This window comes from Bidens hawaiensis, unplaced genomic scaffold, assembly GCF_021521415.1.
Source record: "Bidens hawaiensis isolate Kalapana, Puna unplaced genomic scaffold, B.hawaiensis_p1.1 tig00004833_1, whole genome shotgun sequence".
Classification (NCBI taxonomy): domain Eukaryota; kingdom Viridiplantae; phylum Streptophyta; class Magnoliopsida; order Asterales; family Asteraceae; genus Bidens; species Bidens hawaiensis.
In genome coordinates, this window is record NW_027504964.1 from 36,643 (window position 1) to 62,605 (window position 25,963).

Sequence of the window (25,963 nt, forward strand, 5' to 3'; positions counted from 1 at the left end):
CAGAGAAGTGACGTCCTTACGCGCAGTATGCAAGCTGGTCCCGCAGGAAATGCCTCCCATGGTGAAGGACTCCGCCTGTTCCCGCAGCCTCGGATACAAGCCATGAGGGAAGGCCACCCGCGCAGCATGGCTACACGCACTAGGCACTTAACTCTCCCCAGTGTCACCTGAAGGAATGAGCAAAGGCGGGAGGGGGAAAACTCCCGCCTAAATGAGCCAGTCCGTATGATGGAGGATCTTTTGTGTGATACCTGACGAGGTACAGACAAAAGATCTGACCAAGAATGCGACAGCTCACTGACAGCAGCATGGCAGACAGCACGCCACAGCACTGTGACCAATAGCCGCCGCCTACCCACCAACTCCTGCCATACCACGTGCCTAGCCTGTAGTTGGCAGAAGAGGAAGAGTGCACGACACGCCTGCTCTGTGTCAGCCGCTACCTATCCACCACTCACAGGCAGGGCACGTGCATAGGTTACAGTTGGTAGCGTGTTGGGCCGGCTAAACCCCTTGGAAACCCACCTTCGGCTATAAATACCCCAATGGTATGATCATCTTATCTTATCATATATACCTGATATCTGCTCTAGCAATCTCTTAATATACTTTTATATTTAAAGAGCAATCTAGTCTGATTCTCACGCCGGAGGGTGGTCACAAGGAGGAACCCCCCCCCTTCTCAGTGACGAGCTCACGGTGTCTGTTTTGCAGGTTATCAGAAGAACCATCTTCCAAGGGTTTAACCCCTCGTGGGAAATAGCTCTCCAACCCCCAGGTTACCAGTAATCTGCCCGGGGTCCGGTTAGTGTTTCTTCAGAATCATATTCATATAAGCATGTAGAGACATCATAGGGGTGGTGTTTGTATATAACATCTTTTCATATATTAGAAAAAAAACTTGTTTTGCTTTAATTAATTTTGTTATATATACACACGCATGTACATAGTTTATGAAATGTGTCACATTTAAAGCAGCGGCTACTATTGTCATAATTCTCGGGTTAAAATTAGTCATGCATTAATTGTCCTTTTAATAATAAATTAATGTATATAAACTGAGATCACAAAATTAAACTTAATACTCAACATGAACTTCATGCCCTTACCACAATACTTGCACTATTTAATAACATGCTACACTGGAACTAAAAGCAGAAATAATTTAAACCAAACATCATGTAATATTAATTACAACTTGATACTAACATGTTACACATACAAAAGAGTTGTCCTGGAAACACTAAAATAAGCAAGAAATTGAAGATTCTGAAACTAATTGCTCTTCTTGCTACTGAAACCGTAACCGACGCTTACTCAAGGTTTCTTTTATATTCGAATGACCGAAGCAGAAGACGAATCAGGGCTGCCATGGAAATTAAGTTCTACAAAATGACCACCTCCTTCACCTTTAGCTAATCTTCCTGGGTTCACGCATATGCATTTCACTTCACTCGTTCCCTCAAGGCTCAAAACCTATACAATCACCGACCATAAATAAACAAATCACAAGAAACTTTAAAAACTAAATGGATTTTCAGATTGTGATTATGATTTGGTGAAATACCTTCACAAACTGTGTCAAATCTGAAGGGACGATGAGGATATCTGGAATAACCGACATTTGAAAAGCTTCTGGTGCTAGTGATAAATCCACAGGAGTGTCTTCTGCGGGTGGATATAGCGGGTAGAAACTGTTTGTCACAAGTACAAAAGTAAGATATTATGAGAAAAATATATCTTAATTGTCGAAATGGCAGCCTCCAGTAAAGATATTATGAGAAAAAGATATATTGGTTGTCGTAACAAGAAACATGCCTGCGTTGGCTCAGAAGGTGGTTTGTTAGCGTATTCATGCGATTCTTGATCCCTCGTGACACCAAATCCGTACTAAGGTGTTTAAGTACATCCACGCTGCAGCAGCCTACTTTCACCTTTTATATTAAGAAAAGTTAAATACTTTAATAAAAACCTTGAGATCACTTGCATTATATTAAGGTTTTTTTAGTTTGCAATTTCTGTGAGATTTTGATCTTTAATTCAGTTAATAGGTTAATGCATCTAGACAAGAAGTTGGGTTGAGATAAAAAAAAAAAAGTCGATGTTGACCGTGATGAGTGTATAATTTACCATAAACATGAAGGGAGTTACCTTATTTGCTGAAATGATTCCTGGATTTGTAATGCAAGTAATCTGAATGAAGAATAACGAACATGAAATTCAGCAACGTGGTATAAGCACCCAAATGGGCAGAATTGGAAGGAAGAAATATATACCTGATTATGTATATCAGCTAGATTGATATTAAAGGCAGGCTGCAGAACCAGAACCGAAAACAATACCATAAAAATAATATTAGTGACAAATTTTCAAGTGATAAAAATACTGTATATATTTCATTAGCTATAGAATATAAATCACCTGGGGAAAAACATGGTCATGATGTGCATCACGTACAGATGGCACAAGAATCACACGTGCAGCGGTACCCATATATTCCACGTAATCTTGAAGCTACAGATATATTTTTAATTTAGTATCATATAAATCCAAAGGAAAACGAGCAACAAAAATTCTCAATTGGAAAGCAGATAAGCACTTAAGACAATTTTACCCATTTAAGAACTTCAAGACGGAATAAATCATCATAGGTCTTGTTTAAAGTTCCTTTCTTGATCTCAGGGTGTTCAGAATCTATAAACGGCCCTAGCTGTTAAAGAATTAAATAACAAGTCAATCTCTCGAAAACAATTTTGAAAAAATTACAGGATTAAAAAGTTGCTGATTCTCACCAGTACAAGCAACTGAGGCTGCTTTCTTTGTGCATATGCCAGAAGATAAGATAGAGGCTCAAAGAATAAATTATCAGTCGTGGTAAAAGGGCCCGAAGCAATAATCTGGTCAAAGCAATAATGGGTCAAAATAGTCAAACGAGTCAAAATTGCATTTAGTCTCCCGAATTGCAAGCTTACTCACCAATGATAGATCTGTCGATATTTCATCAGATGGATCAGCAGGCTTATTATCCTGATCAACAGCCAGTCTCTTTGTTAAACGGTTATTATCATCATCAGGAACTGAAAATGGTACATAATCAACAATTTTTGTTGCAATCAGACAATGTCCACTGGGATTATGACCTTCAACACCCACCACCTGTCAAATGTAACCATTTAAATTTATTTTAACTGTATGTTTCAGTTTAAGGTTATTTTCGCTTATCAAATGCCATATAATACCTGGCCTGGAAAAATAGAAAGCTGCTCCAATTTTTGCAATTCAAGACGCACACGCTGTCCTCCAGAATGCTCAACGCTGTTTTAATAGTTAAAACCGAATTAGATGTCATGTGAGAACTTAAAGTGCACCGCAATGATGTAGTCCAAAGGGTCAAAATTTACCTGCTTTGAAGCATGATTGGTTTTTCCTTTAAATGGCCTTCTTCTTCACAGCAAATCATGCCAACAGAGAATATAGCTTTCTGGAAAGATTATAACAAATACAAGAAATGCTTTATAGCTGAAGTAAAGACTAATGAATTGAAGAAAAAAATATATATATATGAGAAAAAGAAAGGAGGGAAAAAAATTACTTGTGAAGCAACAGAAGGATCCACTAGTTCATCAAAAAGCTGGGATGCAACTAGTGCTTCTGAATATTTCATGATTCTATCTTCAAGATAATTAAACTAATCACCAAACAAACATAATTAGCCCTCAAAATTCATGATCATGTGACCAAAAACAATATAACAAATTAAATTTTACAACTTTACCTTGTCTTCTATCCTGTCATGCATGTACCTACATCCTGATTCAGGTTTGGAACCAAGAACTTCAAGTGAACACTTTTTGATTGGCTGTACCCTTTTGATGACATCATCATCAGAATTCTCTTCATTGTGTTCCTTTTTAACTTCATGAACTGTGGGTAGGTTATTCAGTGTGGAGTGTACCACAAATTTGTCCTTCCGTTGCCCAAATGGTGTCACGAGTTCTAAAGGTTTCCCCAAAGAATGCATTTTCCCATTTGTGACAGGTGTTATATCAAATGACTCCAAACTAACAGCTTTTTGAACAATTGGAGAAGTAGGGACCACCTCTTTACCATCTTCATGCTCATCACTAATAACCCTGTGGTAAAACTCTGAGGTTGTTGATACTGATTATGGAAAGTAAGCAACAATAATATATGGCAAACCACAAGAAAAAGGCTAAATGTAAAAAGAAACACAAGATTCAGGCTGTATAAAAAGCTCACATGGTGACATCTGTGTATGAATGTAGCCCTTGCTCTTTATCAATAATAGCCTGTTTTTGTTCACTTTCTAGTTGCTGTCTGAATGCATCCATATGAGCATCGGATACTATTAGTTCTAGCTGTCTGTCAAAAAACATACATACACAACCTCAATCTCTTTAACCGAGTGGAATACCATCAAGTCTTTAATAAACACATATAACAAGAAAAATAAAAACCACTGCAATATTAATTTCATTGTGCTTTTTTTTACTTTAACAATCAACTCCCTGTGATTTAAGGGTTATCACAATACACCTTCAGTTTCAGTTAACAAATTGCCATAATTGCTTACAAAAATATACACAACAGTACAAGTATACACTTATTGATGACGTGACAATGATGTTACACATGTTTTTTCAACAATTTGTTGATTATATATGATTATTTAAACAAGACACAGGGTAAGCGCCTTGCTGCCATCCAGGCGATTCAACGACCTTCGAGCGAGATTCCAGCCATATTTTGGTCTGATTCCAGTGAGATTCCGGCCAACCGCAGATAATTCTACAAATTTCAGGCAAACTGGTCTAAAACATCCACAAAATGGCATGGAACCATCCTAATCGATCCTTAGACAAGCCTAAAGCATGAAAACTGCCTTGCTTATCTCGAGCCCTTGCTTATCAAGCACCTTGTGCCTAGGCCCAGTGCTCACCTTTTGAAACCTTGAGTGCGCTGTGCGCCTTTGACAATGACAATTATAGTCAACTGTCTTGATAGTACAAGGTCAAGCTGTAGATAGCATATTGCTTGTGCAATACACTTTTGTAATATTAAGTTAGTGCTATTCACTCATTCCTCAAACCATGGTTGCAAAAGTCGCTAGGCGGACCCTATGCGGTCGATTGGGGAGTTGGGTGTACTTGAAGTACTTGGGGAGTACTCGGAATTGAAGGCGGCATCGGGCAAGGTTGCTAAACACGAGAAAGCTTGCTTGGAGAATCCAAACGTGTTTATCCCCTTTGCCTTTGACACATTTGGTTTCTTAGCTCCGGATGCCGTGGACCTTCTGAACAGAGTTCAAAAAGTTGAGCGTAGTAATTTATTGGCCCATAAGAGCCAAAACTTTGTTTTTAGTAGAATTGGATTAGCTTCCCAAAAGGGGGTTGCGGCGCAGCTTGTTGCCCGCTTACCTGCCACTTCATTGTAAATCGTTTGGTTGTTTTTTAAAATAAAGTTAAAATATTTTCTTCTAATATACATCTATGGTAGATACAAAAATACAAGTTTTGGGTTTTTTAAAATATTATATAAATGTCAAATATCATAAGTATACTGATATTTATAATAAAATAAGTGAATATCAATATAAATAAGAGAAATACATTTTTAAATACTAAATTATTCTAAAATTTGCTAATAATTAAGTAAAAAAAAAGTGATATGGTTTTTTTAATATTATAGAAATATGAATTATATTTTATTCTTAAAGTCAAAATCGGCCCAAATTGACAGATTAGAAGTGATTTTGGCTGAGTTTGACCAAACTTAATCAATTCTTAGAACTAGGCAGAGTTGGAGAAACTCTCCTCAGTGCCATACCAGCGAGTACTCAGCCTTGGATACCTACTTATACAACATTGCCTCAAACAATCAAATAAGCTCAAATCACTGTATACGGCACCTAGGTTAAAATGCATCTAATTGCAGTTATACCACCAGAATAAGTGAAATTTTTAATTAATAAATAACAGTTAAGTGGCAAAATAAATAAATAAATAAAATAATTAGGCGACTACTAATAATTACCTGTTGATAGAGTAGAGATCCCAGCTCGATACAAGGTCCGACGGACTCAGATCGTAATTTATACAAAACGTAACACCTGGATTAAAACCAATCAATTGCACGGAGCAAATTAATTTAAATATAAATATTATGCTTACATTTCTGAATGATTGCTTCTTCTTCGACTAGAACGAAGTTGCTCTTTCTGAATTCGGCTTTAATTTCGTCTTCCATGTCGATCTAGGGTTCGTGCTGTCGACTGTAATGTAATTGGAGGGAAAATGAAGATTAAAGATGGCGCCAAAATCTGTATGTCTGTTTAATAGGTGTGGGTTTTGGGCTTTTCGGATTTGGGCCTGGGATCATCTTAAGACTCTCGTTGTATTAGCGAAAGAGAAGGCTTCAAAAATAATGTTAAAATTGATATCGACACGCGTTATACATCGATCAAAAAGTGTAGAAATGAATAGTATGGGTTCAGATAATGCTGTATGGATACGATGTTCGTTTCTTCACAGTACGGTAGTGACAAATATTTGATTTTGGATACCTTAAAAAGAATTTTACCAGAATGTCGATATTTAAATATATAGTTGCCATTTTTTTAAGTTAAAGTGGGGAAATATCATAGAATAACAACCAAGATTCAAAAGTGTTTCAATTAGATAACTCATGTAAAATTTTCTCAAATCGAGTCACTAAATTTTCAAATCAAGTCTTGGCAAATTCTTTGTGCGTCAAGAAACCAGTTGAGGAGAAGATGTGGGGGTCGAGATGTGCAATATGTGTAGCCATATTAAAAAAAGCGGTTATTGTATTAAAATTTAAAAATAAAAAATAAAATTCGCGTTAACATAAAAAAAAAGACAAAAAGATTTCCTATGTGAAACAAAAAGAAAATTGTTAAAAAAAACATGTTAAAACCTATAATTTAAATAACATATGAAGTTAAGTGGCTTAATTAAAACGCTTTTTAAACTTGAGTGGACTAATTTGAACATTTTTAAACTTGATTAATGTTCCATAAAATTGTTCATTTTAAAGTTTATCAAAGCAAGTTATTATTTAAGGATTTTTATATATATCCCTTTGACAATCTAATTGTTATCATAGGGGATGTTTGGTATTCCTTATTTAGGATTACTTATTTTGGAATCCTTATGACTTTTTAACCTTTTTAAAAGTTAAATGACGTTCAAAAGTCCTTATGATATGGGTGAAAAAGTTAGATGACTTACAGTTTTGTAACTTATGACTTTTCCATATCATAAGGAGGCCTAAATAAGGAATCTCAAACACCCCCATATTTTCTAATGGGCGTCGACACGAACAATCAATTTTTAAATTGCCATATCTAGCATGTTTAACAAAAAGTTGGTGGTTTGTTGATATATTTACCCGTTTAATTACATAACTTTATCACGCTTAAAAACAAATAAAAAGCAAAAAATATATGTAAATGATAAGGTCAGCTTGTCTTCCCATTTAACCCAATTACTACAGCTTGAGTACAACACATTTGCATCATGCCATCTTATTTACATCCCGCCAATTCGTTTAAAACCCATTAACTCATTTGACTCATTTAGATAAATGATTAAACGGATCATGTTTAAGTTACACGATTTTAAGGAGAACTAAAAACCGAAATAGATAATCAAAGATGCCTCTAATAATTTATTCATATATACAAGGATTGCAAATTAGAAAATAAACAACACCTACATCACACCCAACAAATGTACCTATTGATGTATTAACTAACAATTACATCCATCTTAATCTCTAACTTTCATGAGTAAAATTGATAGCTCCCAGCTGTCTTAATGATTGTCCTTAGCCCACCAATGGGGGCCAGAATCATCAATGTAACACCAATTACTATGCAAAACTGTAACATCACTAACATCAATCAGTCAACTCATAAAAAAGATTTTAAAAAGTTACATGAAAGATGCAAAAAAGACCGAGTTTTTAACTTACCCAATTTATGCACCAACTTAAGCTCCCTCTTTTAGGCTTCTTGACTACCAGCCAAATTATGCAAGGAAGCTACAAGCAATGCCAAAGACTATCATTATATCCAAGAGATTTGCAAAATGAAATGATTTAGGTATATTAGGTTTTATTAATCCAAACTATTGCCTTTTGGTTACTGCCAGTCCAAGTAATGAATTGGCTACTGACGGTCCCAACTTTTAACACATTTGTTAACAGACTCCAAACGACGTTAGTTTCAGGTCGTCGGATAAACGTTTTTGGCCGGAAAAGTCAAATTTGTTGCCGGAAACACCACCTGAACACCGCAACTACCACCAATTGACTCACTGCCAACCAACTACCACCAATTGAGCACCATCAACCGATTCCGACGATGGTTCTAGGGTTTCCGGCAAACCTCAATAACTGGGGCTTTTACTAGAAAAAGTTTCCTAAAGGTCCGATACAAAGTTACCAAGATGTTTGGGACGAAAATGTTGAGTTTTTGGGAAAAATTAGAGTTTTCCAGCCAAAAACTTTTTTCCGGCAACCTGAAACTAACGACGTTAGGATTATGTTAGTCGCGGACCGTTAGGAACAGATACATTAAAAGTTGGGACCGTCAGCAACCAATTCGTTAGTTGGGACCGATAGTGACCAAAAGACGATAGTTGGAATTAATAAAAACCAATATACCATGATTTTAAAATACTTACATAAAATGTTGTTGGTGCAAATGCAAAGCCACCAAAGAATCCAAGAAGACCACCAAAGAAAGGAAATGTGATTGCAATAAAAGTGGTGGCAGCTGCAAATACCAAAACAAATGAATAAAAAGGAATACAAAACAAATGAATAAAAAATCTCATCAAAGTCTTACCGACAAATGATGTACGAACAATGAACCGAAGGCTAGAACTCGGCTTGAATTTCACTGACTTCACCAAGTACGTTTCGATCATATCATACACCGGCAATGAATAAATCTAAAAAAAACACCAAGAAAGGCAAAGCATGTTGGATATAAGGGGGGGAAAAGACACCAATGGCGGCCCAACTAATTTGGCGGCCTAAAGCAAATTAACATTTTGAGGCCCTTACCAAAAGTTAAAGAAACTAAATTATAGAATTTATAATTTTTGCTTTTAAAATTTACCAAGGGGTTATCGTGTGTCATATATGAAACTATAATACTTTGGATTTTCAATTAGAAAATACCGTGATGTCGTTATGTATATAATACACATTCAAGGTAGATAGCTAGGGAAAAATGAAAACAAAATAAATAAGAAATGATATGAAAAATCAACAAAAATAAAAAAAATACAACTTTTGTGAGCAGGTGTCGAACTTGGGTGGGAGTTGGAATAACTTTAATTATAGAAGTTAAAAATCATGTAGGTAACCACTAGGCCAGCATGTAATAATGTGTCATTTATCAATTACGCATTATTAGTAGATGATTCTTTATATATAAAAATAGTTAATTTTAAATGGGGGCCTTATTTTCTCAGGGACCTCAAGCCGTAGCTTGGGCCAACATTACTGTTGGGCCGGCCCTGAAAGACGCTAGCCGCATAATCTGCATAATCTTTAACCGTACCTGATATCCACCAATGACATGAATGATTACAAACATGTTAGCACTAGCAATAAGCCATCTTGGGTGATCAAGAGTGATGAGGATGTTGTCATCAACACAGTTGCCAAAAATATAGTATCCGATGATGGCAACCGGGAAGTAACAAATGGCAACAACAATATATGCAACAACACAGCCTAACCACATTGGGCCCTTTGATGGCTTATCAGGAGTTGAAGGGATGGTGGCTTGGATTTCTAGGACCACATTGTGACCCGCATATGCGAAAGCTACGTCTCCCAAGGCAGTAAACATGCCAAACATTTGTGCAGAAGGGGTTTTTGACCTTAAGCTATAGTCAACATCCTCCTGATACCCTCTATGCAAAGCAGCTGTCCAAGCAATTAGTGAATAACTGCAAATGCATCATGAACTGTTAGCTAGTGATATGCGGTTTAGAGCGCAAGGTTCATGACACTCTTTAATTAGGGACCCTAGAGGTGGTAGAATGGTCAGTTTGGGTGGCTTGGACAAATGGGGTGGTTGCCGAGATCGAACCAGAAACTGAATTCGTTTTTTTTTTCTTTGAAAACCATTCGGTTTTGGTTCATTTGGTTTTTGGTTTACACAATGGGCTTTCACATGGGTTGGTTTGGGTCAGTTTAAGGCTCAAGCCGAAGTGAAAAACTATAATTCAGTTTTTGGGTTTTTGAAAACCGTTCGGTTTAGTTTTCAAAAAGGGTGCTCACATGGGTCGGTTTTGGGCTCATAAGAGACAAAAAACCGTTTATTTAATTTTGGGTTTTTGAAAACCGTTCAGTTTCGGTTTATGCATGGGGGTTTTTTAAGTCTGTTTCCGACGCAAACCACACCAAAAACCAATAATTCAGTTTTTGGGTTTTTTTAAAAACTTTTCGTTTCATTTTTTTGGTATTCACAAAAGGTTCTGTTCGGTTTCAGTTTTTTCAGTTTGTCATTGAGGCTAAAACTTTTTGAGCGAAAAAGGCCCAAAGTAATGAATTTAGGCATTTAAGTATGTGCCTTGATCTTTTGTTAATTAAGAATTAATTTATTATTACACAAAAGGGCCTAAATACTTTGGGCTACAACATTCATTAGTTTTTTACAAATAACTTAATATTCAATATAAAATTTATAACCCATTAATTAAATAAGAAAAGTCAGTTTTTTTCCAGTTTTTATGGGTCCGGTTAGATTATAAAAGCCGGTTTGTTTTTCGATTTTCAGTTTATAGCTTTATGCAAACCGAAACAAACCAGAAATTCGATTTTTAGAGACATAAAATCTAACTGTCGGTTTTGGGTTGGGTTCCGTTAATTCGGTTTTTTCAGTTACAGATTGGTTATTTCAGTTTTATGCAAGCATCCAAAACAAATAGGTAGCCTATCAAATATGACTACAAAAATTATAACAAATTCAATATATATCTAACTTTGTGCGAAATGGTTTCAATGTTTATGCATCACTAATATACTTTGGGTTATGTTGTGTTTCCATTCGCAGCCTATCCCCCATCCCCGTCTCTATAATTAAACTAAAAAATCACAATTTACCTCAAGGACATGACAGCAGCAGCAAAAGAGACACATGAGATGGAATTAAAATTTGGTAGGTGCGCGAGCACAAAGTGAACAGATGAGAAAATCAAGATGAAGTAAGTCGTCTTCAGAGGTTTACAGTCGGGACAGACGGATTGCTGGAACTTCTGCAAAGATTTACCTCCAGTAACCATGTAGACGATACATGTACCGACTTCCACTATTAGCTGCTGAGGCACAACTATAAAAAGCCCAAGCTTTTCACCAAAAGCATGTTGACCGAGCTCGTGGTACCGGTCAAACCTCTTGCCAGGAACCATTTCATGCAACTGCACCATTTGCCACAATGTGTACAGTGTGATCGCCCAAGACATGATCAGGACCATGATGCCAAAGCCCCTGCATCATATCACATGGCATAAAAGCCTTGCATGAATAAAAACACGAGTTGAAACTACGATAATCTGTCCAAAGTCCTCGCGTCATATTTGTTGGAAAATTAGGAATACCAACAATATTAAATCACACGTAGGGTTGTCAACAAACTGAATGCCCGGCAAACTGTTCGATAGGAAGTTCGTTTATGTTTGTTTGTTTAATAAATGAACGAACGTGAACAATGAATTTCAATTGATTAACTAAATGAACAAACACAAACAGGGGCCATGTTCGTTCAATTGTGTCTATGACCGTTCAATAATGTGTTCATTTACGTTCGTTTACGCCCATTTATGTTCGTTAATGTTTATTTGTTTATGCTTGTTCATTAAATGCTTTTAAAATTTTTAATCTCTCTTATCTTATCATATAGATTTAAGCAAAATTATTAACTATAAAACAACAATATATATGAGTATTATGTAATTAATTTATATGTAAAGTTAAAATATGAATATGAATGTTACTAAAAAAACAACACAAACTTGGTAGCCTGGTCGAATCGTTGGCACGCTATTCTCGGTTAGCCAAATAAATACATAAACATTGTTTGCTGCGTTTACGTTCGTGAACTGTTCACAAACAAGTTCATTTCCTTAATGAAATCATAGCTATTAAAAGCCCTCGCTTCTTGCGCCTAGGCCCATTTTTCGGACGGGGCTCAAAAATGTGCTTTTAGCTCCTAGGTCGGCGCATTGGCATTGTCTAGGACAGAAACATGAGAAGATAAAAACCGAGCAAAAGAAACATAGGGAGTGCTACTGAAACTTAGTTCTAGGAGAGGTCAAAGGGATTACATTGAACATTTTGCTATTCATGTTTTGGAATTACATATGATTCTTGACTGATATTAAATGTTATATAATAACTTTTGTTTATTTTATTTGAAGAATAGTATTATTTTTCATATACATAATCTATTTTTTATTTTTATTATTTAAGTGTGTTTCTTTCTTAGGCCCTCGCTTTTTTTTCCGCTTAGGCCCCAGGCGAGGCCTATGCGCCTTGAGTGCGTCTAGTGCATTTGATAACTATGAATGAAATAACACGAAAATTTGTTCAGTGTTCATGACTGTGACCATTCATGAACAAGGCCGTGTTCCGTATAAACAAACACGACCCAAGAACACAAAATAACTATATATACCATCCAAGTTGTGACATGGCGTAAGGAAGACTGAGGACACCAGCACCAACCATAGCAGTAACATTATGAAACGCTGAGTACCACCATTTAGCGTTTCTTGATGAGGTGACTGGAAGCCATTCATCAATGGCTTTTTGCTCAGCAGTTCTTGCATCAACACCAGTGGCGGCAGCAGCAGGCTGGTCCATTGAATGATGTGCAAAGAATGAAGCAAGGTCAGGTGTATATATATAGAAAAGACAGGCCCATGATTCCGGTTGTTTGGTTTAGTATCAACCAAGGGTTTTTACTTTTTAGAGAGAAAGAAAGGTTCAAGATTCACAAGCAATTTCCGGAATGTTTGTTTGATACTATGAGAGTATCTATTTTTGGTAATCAAGTGAGTAGAGTAGCTAACTTCTGGGAAGTTAGTTAGGTAGTTAGTTGAACACTTACAAAAACATACCTTTTAGTTTTGGTATTTACAATTAAGCCTCTTGATGTTTCTAGCATGTTATTTATTTTCGGTTTTTGTGACCCGCTGCAAAGTCTTATCTAACGTGTTGATACCACCATAAAAGGTCCTAGACTTAATTACATTCTTATTAATGGTATTTGGCCGAAAATACATGATTGGGTCAAGATTCCTAGACGAGCTAATTTCGAGTCAGTGGAAGAGATTATCGCCTACCCAAGTAAGAATATTATTTGTAAAGAAGTGTGTCATGCGGTTCAATCTATAATGATGGTGGCGTGTTGGATGATATGGTTGGCTAGGAATGGTGTTATTTTTAATAACGCTCCTTTAGTGATGACAAAATTAGTGAATGGCATTAAGTCAGCCTCCTTATGGGTGAAACAAAGAAGTAAAAGAAAGTGTCTCGATTGGGAAAATTGGAGCAGGTTTAATTTTGTTAATTTTCCGATATAAGCGATTGTATGTTTTGTTGATGTTATTTATTTTCCTTTATATTGTTTGGACCGCTTGCCACTTGTAAGTGGTTTCTCTTTACGTTTTAATAATATTGGCCTTTCAAAAAAAATGTGACATTCGTAATATGTCTCTTATTGTAATCAATAGATCAAATGACAACCTCTGAAATCCCGGAAACTTGCACATGTCTGGTTGTAGGTCCCCGTAAATCATCTCAATCTCCTACCTTTATTTTAAAAAATGGACAACGACTACTTCCTCCTGGGCTTGATCCTTAATCGAAAGCGATCTTCTTTTGCTTTTAGCCTTTCTTTCATAAGGCAAAGGCATCGACTCGTATCATAGCTCTTTCCGCCCGTTACCTCTCTGTGGGCTATGATAAACACCGAAATAAATTACTACAGAAAAATACCCTACGAGATAGACTTCTTCCATGTATAGTATCTACGACCTCCTCTTGTTTTTGCTTTGCCCCCTCTTTCCGAGAACCTCTCGCGCATCAAGGTTAGAGTGGAGGTGCAACAATAGTAGAAGCTGGAGATGCAACAATAACTTCAGCCTGATCCATAGTTGTATTCATTAGTCATTAGTAACCTCTCTTATTATACATATATGCATATATAATTGAAAAGGCTGATCTGTTACTATATGGATACGATTTGTATAATTATAAAAATGTACTATCTATAATTATGATAATGATTTCTTAGCATTTTCTTGTATCAAAAGATTTTTTATTGCGAACACATCTCATATATACAAGGTATCTTACAATATTAATAAAAGAAAATGTTGAAACTTAGGTGTCAAGCTTACATTTCTTTTAATTTCTAATCTTTCATCTCATTCATTCTAGCTATACATGGGTCAAAATCACATTGTCAAGTGGGTTATAACATAGTGTGGATTTTATAACATAGTGTCATTTTCATACCTGAAGTTTGACCAACTACGCAACGTAAGCACATTTTTTAAATTTCTTGCAAATCCACACCTACGTTTCCAAAACCCTGCTATTTTAGTAATTTTCGTTAGCCCGTTTGTTTTTTCTTTAAGTCTACATTAAATTAATTAATAAGTATTTGAGAATCACAATTGAAATAACGGACCTTATTTATTTATATCGTTTGATAAATCCTGTGTAATACACGGGCTCAAAAGCTAGTAATTAATAGACACAAATATTAAGTAGCAAACTAGCAATTAGAAGCATGTAAAACTGGAAAATTGTTTCCAAGAGTTCTTTGATTGTTATGAATTTGCAGCATCATTTAGGACAACTGTTATTTTTGTTGAATTGTTATAAAAATTCAAGTTAACAGGATGAGCAATTAAAGATGAGATTTTTCTTTAATCTTTGTTAATATTGTTGTTGATCCTCAAATACTGATTTGAATAACTTTTTCCTCTAGCCTTTTAATTTTAAAATTTTCATGGCACAAAGCTTTAAAAGAATTTGCTGCATCTTTCATGGCAACTGTTACTTTTCTTGAATCATTCATTCATTATCACAGAGAGCACATTATACAAGCAAAATCATCCACTAACGTTAAAAACATCATATATACAACAAAGTCTCAAAGAAGCCTTTTTTACCGCATTTTTAACATCTTAGCTAATGCCACGATAAATAACACCAGGGCAAAGCTCATCCATAACATCAACGTTTTGGTAGCCATTGTACTCTCTCAAGCAAATCCAGCCTCTGCGAGACAAAAAGTCACGAAAATCATCTTCTGTGTAAAAGATCTTGTCTTCAGTATGAACCGGCACGTGATCCGGCTCATCAAACAAGCACACTTTGATCATTAGCCCTGAAAGTTTAATGTTATATAATATTTTGCCTAAAATATTATATTAAGCAAAGCAGCTCAAAGAGGCTCGTAACTGATTGTACCTTCATCAACATGAAGAGTGTAGTTTCCGAGAGGCATATCCCTATCAATCGTCCTCACAATATTATCAACATCTTCCAACCAAAAGCTTCTGTTAGTCCTCAACCTGAAAGCCGATTTGATGGTTTCCTTTATAGCATCAGGTGAACCAGCAATACCGATTCTTCGTGTGTAATCTCCCAACTTAACCGAAATAACCCTACCACCGTAACTGTTATTCTGAACACCTGCATATATATATATATATATATAACATGCTTGTCTTTCACAAAGAGCAAAATGGGAATGAGAAAGTTACAAACTTTGGCGTAACAAGACTAACCATTTGCAGGTGTTTCCCTCCAATTCCAAGGAGAAGCACCACTTGCCGCCATGGTATCGGTGGCAGTGATGGCCAGAGGATGTCCCTCTTGATCCAACCCTCTTTCTAGATTAAGCGCACCTCTAGCATCACCTGTGGCATACTTTTATTAGTAACTAACTAGTGTGTAAAATACGATCACAAAAACTATATTACTTTAACAATAATATAATTTTATGAAAAAGATTATTTAAGAAGTTTTACCTTCAACTGGTCCAAATGCAATGCCGGTGTCCTCTACACCTGCACAAAAGCAAAAGGGTGAACAAATTTAGCCAGCATCATAAAAGCTAAATATATCATGACTCAAGGCAACCACACCACAAAATAGATAAAATCTAATTTTTCATGCCACGTAGACAAGGGGGGCTTTTTCCAACTTTTATGCGTAGTGGTCGAAATGATTATATATTATTTAAAATAATTAAACAAAAAAAGGAAGAGCTATGATTGATTGGGTGACCAACCCCAAATGCCGTCATGGAAACAACGTGCAGAGACAAAAAAAAATAGTGAAAGCACCCCTCCGTAGCGGCGTGGGGACGTTTTGGTGCTTTTTGGGTGTTGGGACAGCCCCATTACGAATGCCCTAACAACATTGATGCCACTAACCGTTAAGGCTAAACCAAAGTTTCAAACTGTTAAAAACATAAAAATAGATTACAGAAATAGCAATATTTGACCCAATCAGAAAAGGTGATATATAAGATGGAAATTGTAACTACATGATTATCCACCAATTTAATATAAGGCGAGGAAATATTGCACCGTTATCACTCTTGAACTTCTTAGTAAAATCAATACAAGAATTCAAGAGACACCTTGGTAGAAACCAACCCCATAAGTGTATGCATAGTAAATGAATAAATATAGTCCGTGTCACCCTTCATGTCAATTAACAGTTGGAGTTTGCTCTCCAAATCCGCTGCCATCTTAATGTGACAAATGATGTATTTTGCTTCCCTATTGAAGTAAACGACCGTCGAATCACATGCTGGAGTGGCAAATAATGAGACGGCGGTGATGGCAGATGGCATTCTTGATTGAGAGAATAGAGAAATTTCGATAATCCAACAAAGAAATTTGAGTTGAGTAGAGACAGCAACTTGAGTGATAAAACATGACAATTTGAGTGAGATAGCAGCAATTGCCCTCTCACTCAAATTCTTGCTCTCTCTCTCTCACTCTCACCCAAATTTCTCTGTTTTATTACTCAAATCGACACGTTCTCTCGCTCAGCAATACAATCTGTCATCACCGACATCTCCTCAGTTGCCACTTGCGTGCGATTGTCTAGCTGCGTACCTCAAGAGGAAGGCAACATAAATCATCCACCACAAACATAACAACAGATCCGAAGAGTAAACTCTAGCTACTAACTAACATGAAGAACACTAATTAGTATAGTCATCACACACACCTAACTAGAGGTATGTTTACCGACAACGCACATAAAAGAACAAGCATACCGCATCCGTAACAAAGGTTGCATTTTATCAATACAAGGCACACGTATGACGTATCTCCACAATTGCACAAAACCATCCAATTCCAAATCCTACAAAGTGTTAACATTAACATTTATGCATACACAAAGCCTAACCCTAAACTCCTAAAGGCTAAGGCAAGTTTCGAAACCGATAAAACATAAAAACCGATAATAAAAATTGCAACTTTATAACTTAATAACCAGCATTAACAAAAATACCTTTATCGGAAAAGTGCATAAAAGAATCCACCTTAGAGTTGCTCTTATTCCTATCCCTAATAACCTCTTCCACCTCTTTATAAAACTGCATCTTATTATTATTATTATTATTATTCGTATTACCCGAAAACCCGTTCCCATTACTCTCCTTCACCTTCTTAAACTCCTTGAGCAGATTCCTCCACTTGTCCGTACACATAGTGGGCGATCGATCAAACCCTTTTTCCCTCATCTTCAACGAAATCCGTTCCCACAAGTGCTTGTTCGACTTCGAGGTGTTGAACAGTGAGTCGATCTCGTGGCGGAGGAGAATCAGGGTCCGGGTTTCTTCCTTGACCCAGGTCTCGGCCCGTTTTTTGACCGGAGCTGAGGTGGAGGATTTGTGGGTGGTGGTGGTGTTTTCTTCGCTGCTGGTGGTGGTGGTGTCGGTGACGACGAGCTGGGAGTCCATCATCATGGGTGGTGGTGGGTGTTGAGGGTAGAAATTGATGGGTTGTTGGTGGTGGTGTTGGGGTTTTGCAGGTGAAAACATTTGGGAATTGGGAGTGGTGGTTAGTGAGAGGGGTGTGATTAATAGGGATTTGGGTGTCATGGAAAAATAATAATAATAATAATAATAGTAATAATAATGATATATATAGCCTTACCTTTTTTTACGTGGATTCGGTAGGTATTTGTTAGTTTTGTAACATGAAAGTGTGTGTTAAAATGTAAATACACGGAATAGGGGAAAATCCTCAAAATTGCTATCATTAAGATGAGATTCCAAATTTATCTCCTCAAATTCAAGTTTCTAGTTTTCTTCCATAGTTATCTTGTCGTTGACGACATGTTAGGGAATACCGACGACGTGTTACTAAACGAACCGGAGAACGACACGTGGCCGGGATCTGGCCGGAATAGGTCGTCGACGATGTGTTATCGAGGCCATTTCATCGCAGACGATTTGTTATACATGTTCTTGTTCACGACGTCAACGCCGGGCTGCCATACCTGATACTCGTGTTCACATCGCAGGCGACGGCTTACCGGATCTCATGGCCGGCGACTTGTTGACAAAACATAGGATTGAATATGCATTTCTGGTGCTAACGTAGGGTTGAAGATGCATTTCTGGTGCTAACACAGGGTTGAAGATGCGTTTCCGACGCTAACGTAGGGGCGATGATACGTTACGTTTTAAACCTAAAATGTCGTTTTCTATCATGGGCCTCGATAACACATCGTCGACGACCCATTCCGGCCAGATTCCAGCCACGTGTCGTTCTCTGGTTCATTTAGTAACACGTCGTCGACGACAAGATAACTATGGGACAAAACTGGAAACTTGAATTTGGAGGGACAAATTTGGAATCTCATTTTAAAGATGGGTCATTTTAGGGATTTTCTCATAGTATTATCATAGACACTTGATTGGTTTATGATAAAGGTAAACATATCGGTCGGTAAAACTTGAGTCATGTGGTTGTGAGGCGATGTGAATTCAGTCGGTATTAAGGTATGGTACTGAACTAAACTAAGGGGGTGTTTGGGATTTCTTATTTTATCTCCTTATAACTTTTCATTAAGTTAATAAGTTATAAAAGTGTAACTTATGGAACTTTTCATCTCAGAATATAAGCAGTCTCAAACACCTTATTACTTTTTAAAAAGTTAGTAGGTTATAAGTTGATGAAAATAAGCAATCCCAAACACCCCCTAAAAGTAAATTTGTTAACGCTCTAATACAACAGATTAGCATGTTTAAAGGAAACACGTGTGTTTCTGGGGCTAACTAACGCGAATTTGTTTGGTATTAGATTGTTGCACCAAAAGTAAACCAAAAAATAAATTCGTCACGTCCAAAAAATACAACAAATTAATAAATTAAAACAAAAACAAAACTCGAGTGTTGCAATGGCAAACCGACACGAATTCGGATTGTATCGACGGTGTTGGTAATAAATAATAGACATAAATCAATAAGCCCCAAAAACGTAACATAATTTAAAACAAGAAACAACGTTGACGTGGCATAACCACGTTCCAACGCGTTGGAATCGATTCAATCGGTACCAACAGTATCATCACAAAATCGACATTAATTAGTAGGTCCACAAAAAGTTAACATCAAAAGTTAAATTAAAACCGAAAAAGGGAAAACAATAATTATGTGACACGTGTCACATGAACTAATAAGAGGTTAGAGACATCAAACGATCAGTTTTAATCGATATATAGAATTTTATTGTATGTTATACTATGAAATCTAATCTTTCACTAATTTGATTGGGGTTAGTTTTCCGTATAATTTGGTGAGGGAACTTCAACCGAGTTTTTTTTTTTTTTTTAATATATACACATAATCATATGCTTATGAGTGATTATACTTATCTAGCTTATAATTTTATAAAGAAAATTACATGTATGAAAGCATAATAAACTTAAACTTTAAGTCTAGAATAACTATAGTTCAAGATATCATAAAGAAATCTCGTTAAACGATTTTGCATATACTTAACAAAACATGATTGTTCCCATCAGGCAACAACGGTTCTGCTAGACCCAGTTAAACATGCATATTATTAGAAAGTTTGACAATTGTTGTTAAAAACGTAACCTTCTTACTTAGCATGTGGATGATATAATTAGAAAGTTTGACAATTGTTGTTAAAACGTAACCTTCTTACTTAGTATGTGGATGACACGTGGTCTCTATGTGACGAATGATATATCTACCATTTTTACTTTTCATTTGGTTAGCGTTACATCGTCTCTATGATAAAACCCTAGAAATTCTCTTACGTTTTAAGGATTGCATCATCAAAGCTTAATTGTTATTAAGATGATAATACTTAGAAGAACATGTTCCCATATGTTTTTAGTTACAAATCTTGATTTCAACATGCATTACTAGAATCCATTATATTCACCACAAAGTAACATCACCCCAAAAGACACAAGTTTCAGCACAACCCTTTCAGACAGTTTCCAACCTAACTGGATCTACAACCACCAATGGTCGACTTTGACTACAACTAGTCAACTAACCCCATCAACTCCACCTGTACAACTGTCCTAACAAGTGCCAACCAGTACCACCTGCACAAATATGACAATATTCCCACAAACATGACATCTTAACCATTAAACAAGAAAACATTAGGTTTTAGGTTTATAACATACATGACATAATATAAAAACACAAGACCATGAAGAATCCGAAATTAGACACCATAGCACAATAAACCACATATGCCACAGCCAACAAATCAAACTCACAAACAAGCATAAAATCAAACAACCCACCAATACCCTTAAAAGTTAAAACATAAATTGTGAAATCTTTGTCACCCCCCCCCCCCCACACCTCTTTCCAGGTTGGAGTCGTACTCGACAGCGGGTCAACAAAAAGTCAAAAGTCAACCCCATCTTGTTGCTTACCTCAATATCCAAGCTACATCAACGCCAACAGACTCATTCGACAGTCACCCTTTCGTTTATCTATTTCATCCCTTCACAACTTGTCACGATTTTTTCATAACGTAACTTCATAAACCGCCTAGCCATGAAGACACGCGGTCCCACCTGGTACATCAACCTCCATGGGTTGTGCCGCCAAGCAACTTGGTAACTCATTCATACAAACCGAGCAAAGATACTCCAAAGAAAACGTCTCCTCATATTCACTGTTGTGTACACACCGACCACACTGAGCACACCTTAGTATGCAAATTATGCAAGCCCTGCATACATCAGCAGACTTGTCTTTAACTTGACAGCTGTCAGCAGAACAGTCGTATACAAGCCTCACATTCTCGCATCTTGGGCATATTTCAACATCTATGTCACGGTTGTCATCTGATGATAAATATAAGTTTCCCCGATGATAATAATGTGGACTGTAACTGCTCAGGCGTGTGTTATCATCACTGCCCAATAAAAACTTCAACTCTTTGAAGTGATCATTTGTCATACCATAGAAACCACCGGTCCTTATTTGTTTGATACACGAAGCACCTTCATTTGACTTGAAAGCCTTTAAATTATTCAAGATACCTTCAATACTGAGTCGAGTGCATCCAGGAACCGACAACTGCAAGAAAACCAATGCATGGTATTGCATCAAATATAGTAAAACTATAAAGTTACTAAAACAATTGAAACACTGCTCACTGCTCACCTTGGTTAACTTTGGATTGGTTTCCAATACGCGCCTCAGACCATCATCAGTGATCCTTGGGCATTTTACAAGCGTCAAAGACGAAAGATAGCCTTCAGCGCGGTTAGTTAGTTGCACAAGAACATCATCCGTAATCCTTTCATTCAATGGTTGATCAATGTAAATATCCCTCCACAATAATGGATCGTATGAACCATAGAACACAAAGATTTACAAACACGCTCCACTGACAGAAGATCTTTCGTCCCTAAATAACCGAGAGCAAAAACAAAAGCCTGATGCGGATCACCTCCATCCGCATTACAAGATTGTCGAAAATCATCTTCAAGATCCTCACTTTCTATAAAATCACCACCTATATCATCAGGTGCCTCATTGCTCGGAAACGACTGAAACCTCATAGCTCGGTTCCATATCATATTGAGACCCGCAAACAACTCATATTCCTCATTCGCATACGCACCATAATCCACTTCCAAATCCTCAAGCCATCCGGTGATGGCAGTAAAAGTGGTGTTAATATCAATATCCATCCCAAACGGATCCGATGGCAATAAGTCAAATAATATCCACCGGCACCGGATCTGGTGGGCCACCCCTATCGACATTCTCTCTCCCATAACCAAAACCATCATAAATCTCTCCATTATTACGCCCATTCACAATCCGCAACGGGGAAACCATATTATCTTCGGACGTATGAGCAGGAAAAATCAGACGCTGAGAATAATTCAACGCCATTTATTTCTATACGCACCTAACCGAAATAAATGTATTCCCAAAAACACAAACCCAAAAATCTTTTCCAACGAAACCTTAGATTCGGACAACAAACGAACGAACCACCAAATCGAGACACGGGTAAGGAAAATTTGTGATCTTTTTGCAAGTTTTTTTTTTCTTTCTTTGGCGATAACCTAAACCTAACAAATTAGGGCAAACCCCGGACACGAAAACCCTCAATTTTAGGGGCAGACTAAAACAATGCACCGAAAAAATTCAACCCTAGATTCGGGCAAACGACGAATCACCAAATCGAGACACGGGTTATGAAAATTTGTGATCTTTTTTCAAATTTTTAATTTTTTTTCTTTTGATGATAATCTAAACCTAAACAAAATTAGGGCAATACTCAAAAAACAATAAAACCCTCAATTTTTGGGGCAAACTAAAACAACGCACCGAAAATTTCACAGGGAATCAATAAATCAAACGAATAAACAGATGTACAGGTAAAGAATCAATGAATACCAATACCAATAATAATAATAATAATAATAAGCCCTAGGGTTCAAAATTAACACCCAATTAATACCCAAATCCAATAAAACAGATGCAATAGAATCGATTCGAATCACAAAACCTGGGATTCAATCCCCTCAGAACGAACAATCAATCAAACAACCCCAAATCGCAGAATCCGATTGAACGAACGAACAATCGATGAATCAAGCAGATACCCAGATGAGAGAACGATGATAATAATCGAATGGAATCGAATGAATGTGTGGATTGTGTTTATGAGAGATGGAGTGTTAGAGAGAGAAAGACAAGGGTTATTATTATGTGTATGTTATATCTCTAGAGAGAGAAGGAAGAAAGAAAGAGTGTTTGGGGTTATAATAGAAGATGGGTGACTGACACGTGTCTGGAGGGTATGATTTTACTGCTGGTGATTTGGGATAGCCCAGGTTTTTGGACTATTTGTAGGGGGTTTTACCGGTTGCCGGTCAAGTCAAATTACTTGTTCTTTGAGTCGATACACTGGAATATATTATTATTAATATTATTATTGTTTGAATACTTGCTTCGTGACCAAGAAATTTTGTAGACAATAAAAGTATACGTATAATGTTTGTTTTGTGTGTTACTAATTTTGTAAATAATTCTAAATGATATTATTTCCTTTTTAAGATTTATTAGAAAAATGTATATTTTTAAGTTTTTGATTACGTTTGATTTTGTACTCAGTTAATCAATCTTTTGAATTTTTAAGTGAATTCACTAAGCTCTCAATCTTTTGAATTTTTTGTTAAACAGTTGTTGTTGTATGACAAGCAGCGTTGGTTCGCATATTGGTCGTGGAACCATGAGCATGTAAATCAATGAGTTTGAAGCCTGAAGTTGCTGGATTGTTTATTTGGCGTGTGGTTGTCTGTAAGTGAAGGTTTCGTGAAACTCGATAAGATGATTATGACAAAAAGGAGTGACCGTTTGTTGTATTAAGAGCATGTAGATACGCAACAAGATGATATTTATAGTGCAAAGGAAGGAACAGGTGGAAAGTCTTTCTACGGATTGGTGACTTATCTTTTATTGATAAAGATTTTTTCACATTTAATATAACGATCTCCTTTTATAACTGTTTCAGTTTTAGAGAGATTTGGTAAAGATCTTCAAAAATGCAACTCACAGTAGATTTCATGTGTCTCAATAAGAAAAATCGTATACAGAAGTATGTGTGAATATATTCCTACCTATTAGGGTTTCTAAACAAAAAATAACAATATTTTTTGTATGAAAAATGTTCCAACTTTAGAATCCGCTTTAGGACGGATATAAAGTCGTTGGATCGTTTATTTGGCGTGTGGTTGTCTGTAATTAAAGGCGTAAAACTCAATAAGATGATTATGACAAAAAGGAGTGATCGTTTATTGTACTAAAAGCATGCAAATACACAACAAGATGATATTTATAGTGCAAAGGAAGGAGTAGGTAGAAGCTCTTTCTGACGGATTTGTGACTTTAAATTTTTTTTCCACATTTAATATAACAGTCTTCTTTTGTAACTGTTTTAGTTTTAAAGAGATTTGATAAAGATCTTCAAAAATGCAACCCACCGTAGGTTTTCATACGTCTCAATAAAAAAATTCATATACAAAACTATGTGTGAATACATTCCAGCCTATTAGAATTTCTAAACAAAAATAACAATATTTTTTGTATGAAAAATGTTCTAAGTTTAGAACCCGTTTTAGGACAAATAAAAGATTGTGTTTGTCTTGAATCTAGATATGGTTCTATATTTTTAATTCCATTATACAATATATTAAGAAGCACCATCCAGTGGTATGCTTGTCGAGTTGTCGTTGCTTGTACATAAGGAAATCGGAAATCCCACAATGTGGTTTTCTATGCATATGATATTGTTTAATCTCTTTTTGTTTCGTCATGTTCATGCCTTAGTTTTTTCTTGTAATGGGTTTACTAATTAGTGGTAGCCAAAGCTTTCAACGGTGATATCAGTATGCAATCAGTTCATAATTTTCGGGTTTAACTAATATAAGATGACGTGATAATTACGTTTTAATCTTATGTTTATCGATAATTACAAAATATTATGAGCGTTTAAAAGATAACTCATTATGTAATTGTTGTAGTATGAAGTAGTTTTATTGTGAAAGATCATATACAAAACTAGAAGGAAAAAAAAGACGGAGAAACAAAAGTAGAAGTAAGGAAAACACAAAAGGAATGAATTAAGTGGTACGTTGAAAAACATAACATATAGTAGGAGGTTAAGATTCTTGTTTTATATTGTTTCTCTTAGAGCATATTTTAGCATTTACTGCATGTTTCTCAATATACAAGAGTCAAAAAAGTGAGATTTATTATTTAGTAACTAACTGAATTTTGTTTGAAAGCTTTGCTAAACTATTGTGTGCATTTTTTTCACTCTATTATTGTTTTGGTTTTCTTGTATACAATTAATGAAGAGGAGATTTCATGTGTAATGTGAACATTGATCTCCTAAGCAAGTAAAAGAAGTTCACAATTAACGTCACCGATCCAGTTACACTTTATGAGCTGTAGTCCTGTTTGTTTTGATTTATAAGACTGTCAATCAAAATGAAGTGGAACGAAAATCAACACAGACCGTAAATAAAATACTTATGTTATTCTTGAAAAAACTATATTTTGAATTGTAGCATAAATAAATATGTGTGTTTTAGTATGAAACGTAGTAAAATTTTTTGGGATGTTAAAAATGTGTGGAGTCTAGAACTAGAAGGTTTCACTCATGATCAAATGCTACATTAACTTTGTAGCAAGATTTGAAATATATTTATACAAAGAATTGAAGATTTGAGAATAAATGTATTTTAAGCACTTTCCTAGTACGAATACAGTGAGTTTAACACCGTCCTCATAAATCATGAAAGCCTCAAGATATATTATGCTTAG

At 36.1% G+C, this 25,963-nt stretch overlaps 3 protein-coding genes and 1 pseudogene across 4 annotated transcripts; all 4 read right to left on the reverse strand.

The window, feature by feature from the left end:
• Window positions 1-1,149: 1,149 nt before the first annotated feature.
• LOC143609571 (uncharacterized) lies at window positions 1,150-6,320 on the reverse strand. The gene is made up of 16 exons (XM_077084292.1): window positions 6,192-6,320; window positions 6,055-6,130; window positions 4,261-4,383; window positions 3,776-4,133; window positions 3,593-3,688; window positions 3,402-3,481; window positions 3,240-3,315; window positions 2,977-3,156; window positions 2,793-2,897; window positions 2,615-2,710; window positions 2,422-2,514; window positions 2,277-2,315; window positions 2,152-2,193; window positions 1,819-1,934; window positions 1,568-1,694; window positions 1,150-1,476 (listed from the first exon to the last, which is right to left on the reverse strand). The coding sequence occupies exons 1-16, from the start codon at window positions 6,265-6,267 to the stop codon at window positions 1,330-1,332; spliced, it is 1,830 nt and encodes a 609-aa protein (XP_076940407.1). The 5' UTR covers window positions 6,268-6,320; the 3' UTR covers window positions 1,150-1,329.
• A 1,505-nt stretch (window positions 6,321-7,825) lies between these two features.
• On the reverse strand, window positions 7,826-12,897 carry LOC143609567 (lysine histidine transporter 1-like). The gene is made up of 7 exons (XM_077084288.1): window positions 12,740-12,897; window positions 11,170-11,553; window positions 9,617-10,010; window positions 8,894-8,999; window positions 8,730-8,821; window positions 8,017-8,085; window positions 7,826-7,924 (listed from the first exon to the last, which is right to left on the reverse strand). Exons 1-7 carry the CDS (start codon window positions 12,790-12,792, stop codon window positions 7,826-7,828), a joined length of 1,197 nt encoding a protein of 398 aa, XP_076940403.1. The 5' UTR covers window positions 12,793-12,897.
• Window positions 12,898-15,117: 2,220 nt separating this feature from the next.
• LOC143609573 (trihelix transcription factor GT-4-like) lies at window positions 15,118-18,148 on the reverse strand. The gene is made up of 5 exons (XM_077084293.1): window positions 17,617-18,148; window positions 16,113-16,151; window positions 15,870-16,001; window positions 15,550-15,774; window positions 15,118-15,466 (listed from the first exon to the last, which is right to left on the reverse strand). The coding sequence occupies exons 1-5, from the start codon at window positions 18,146-18,148 to the stop codon at window positions 15,264-15,266; spliced, it is 1,131 nt and encodes a 376-aa protein (XP_076940408.1). The 3' UTR covers window positions 15,118-15,263.
• Window positions 18,149-21,157: 3,009 nt separating this feature from the next.
• LOC143609572 (F-box protein SKIP14-like) lies at window positions 21,158-22,680 on the reverse strand (annotated as a pseudogene). The gene is made up of 2 exons (XR_013149443.1): window positions 21,779-22,680; window positions 21,158-21,691 (listed from the first exon to the last, which is right to left on the reverse strand). The product of XR_013149443.1 is annotated as an F-box protein SKIP14-like (transcript).
• Between the last annotated feature and the right edge of the window lie 3,283 nt (window positions 22,681-25,963).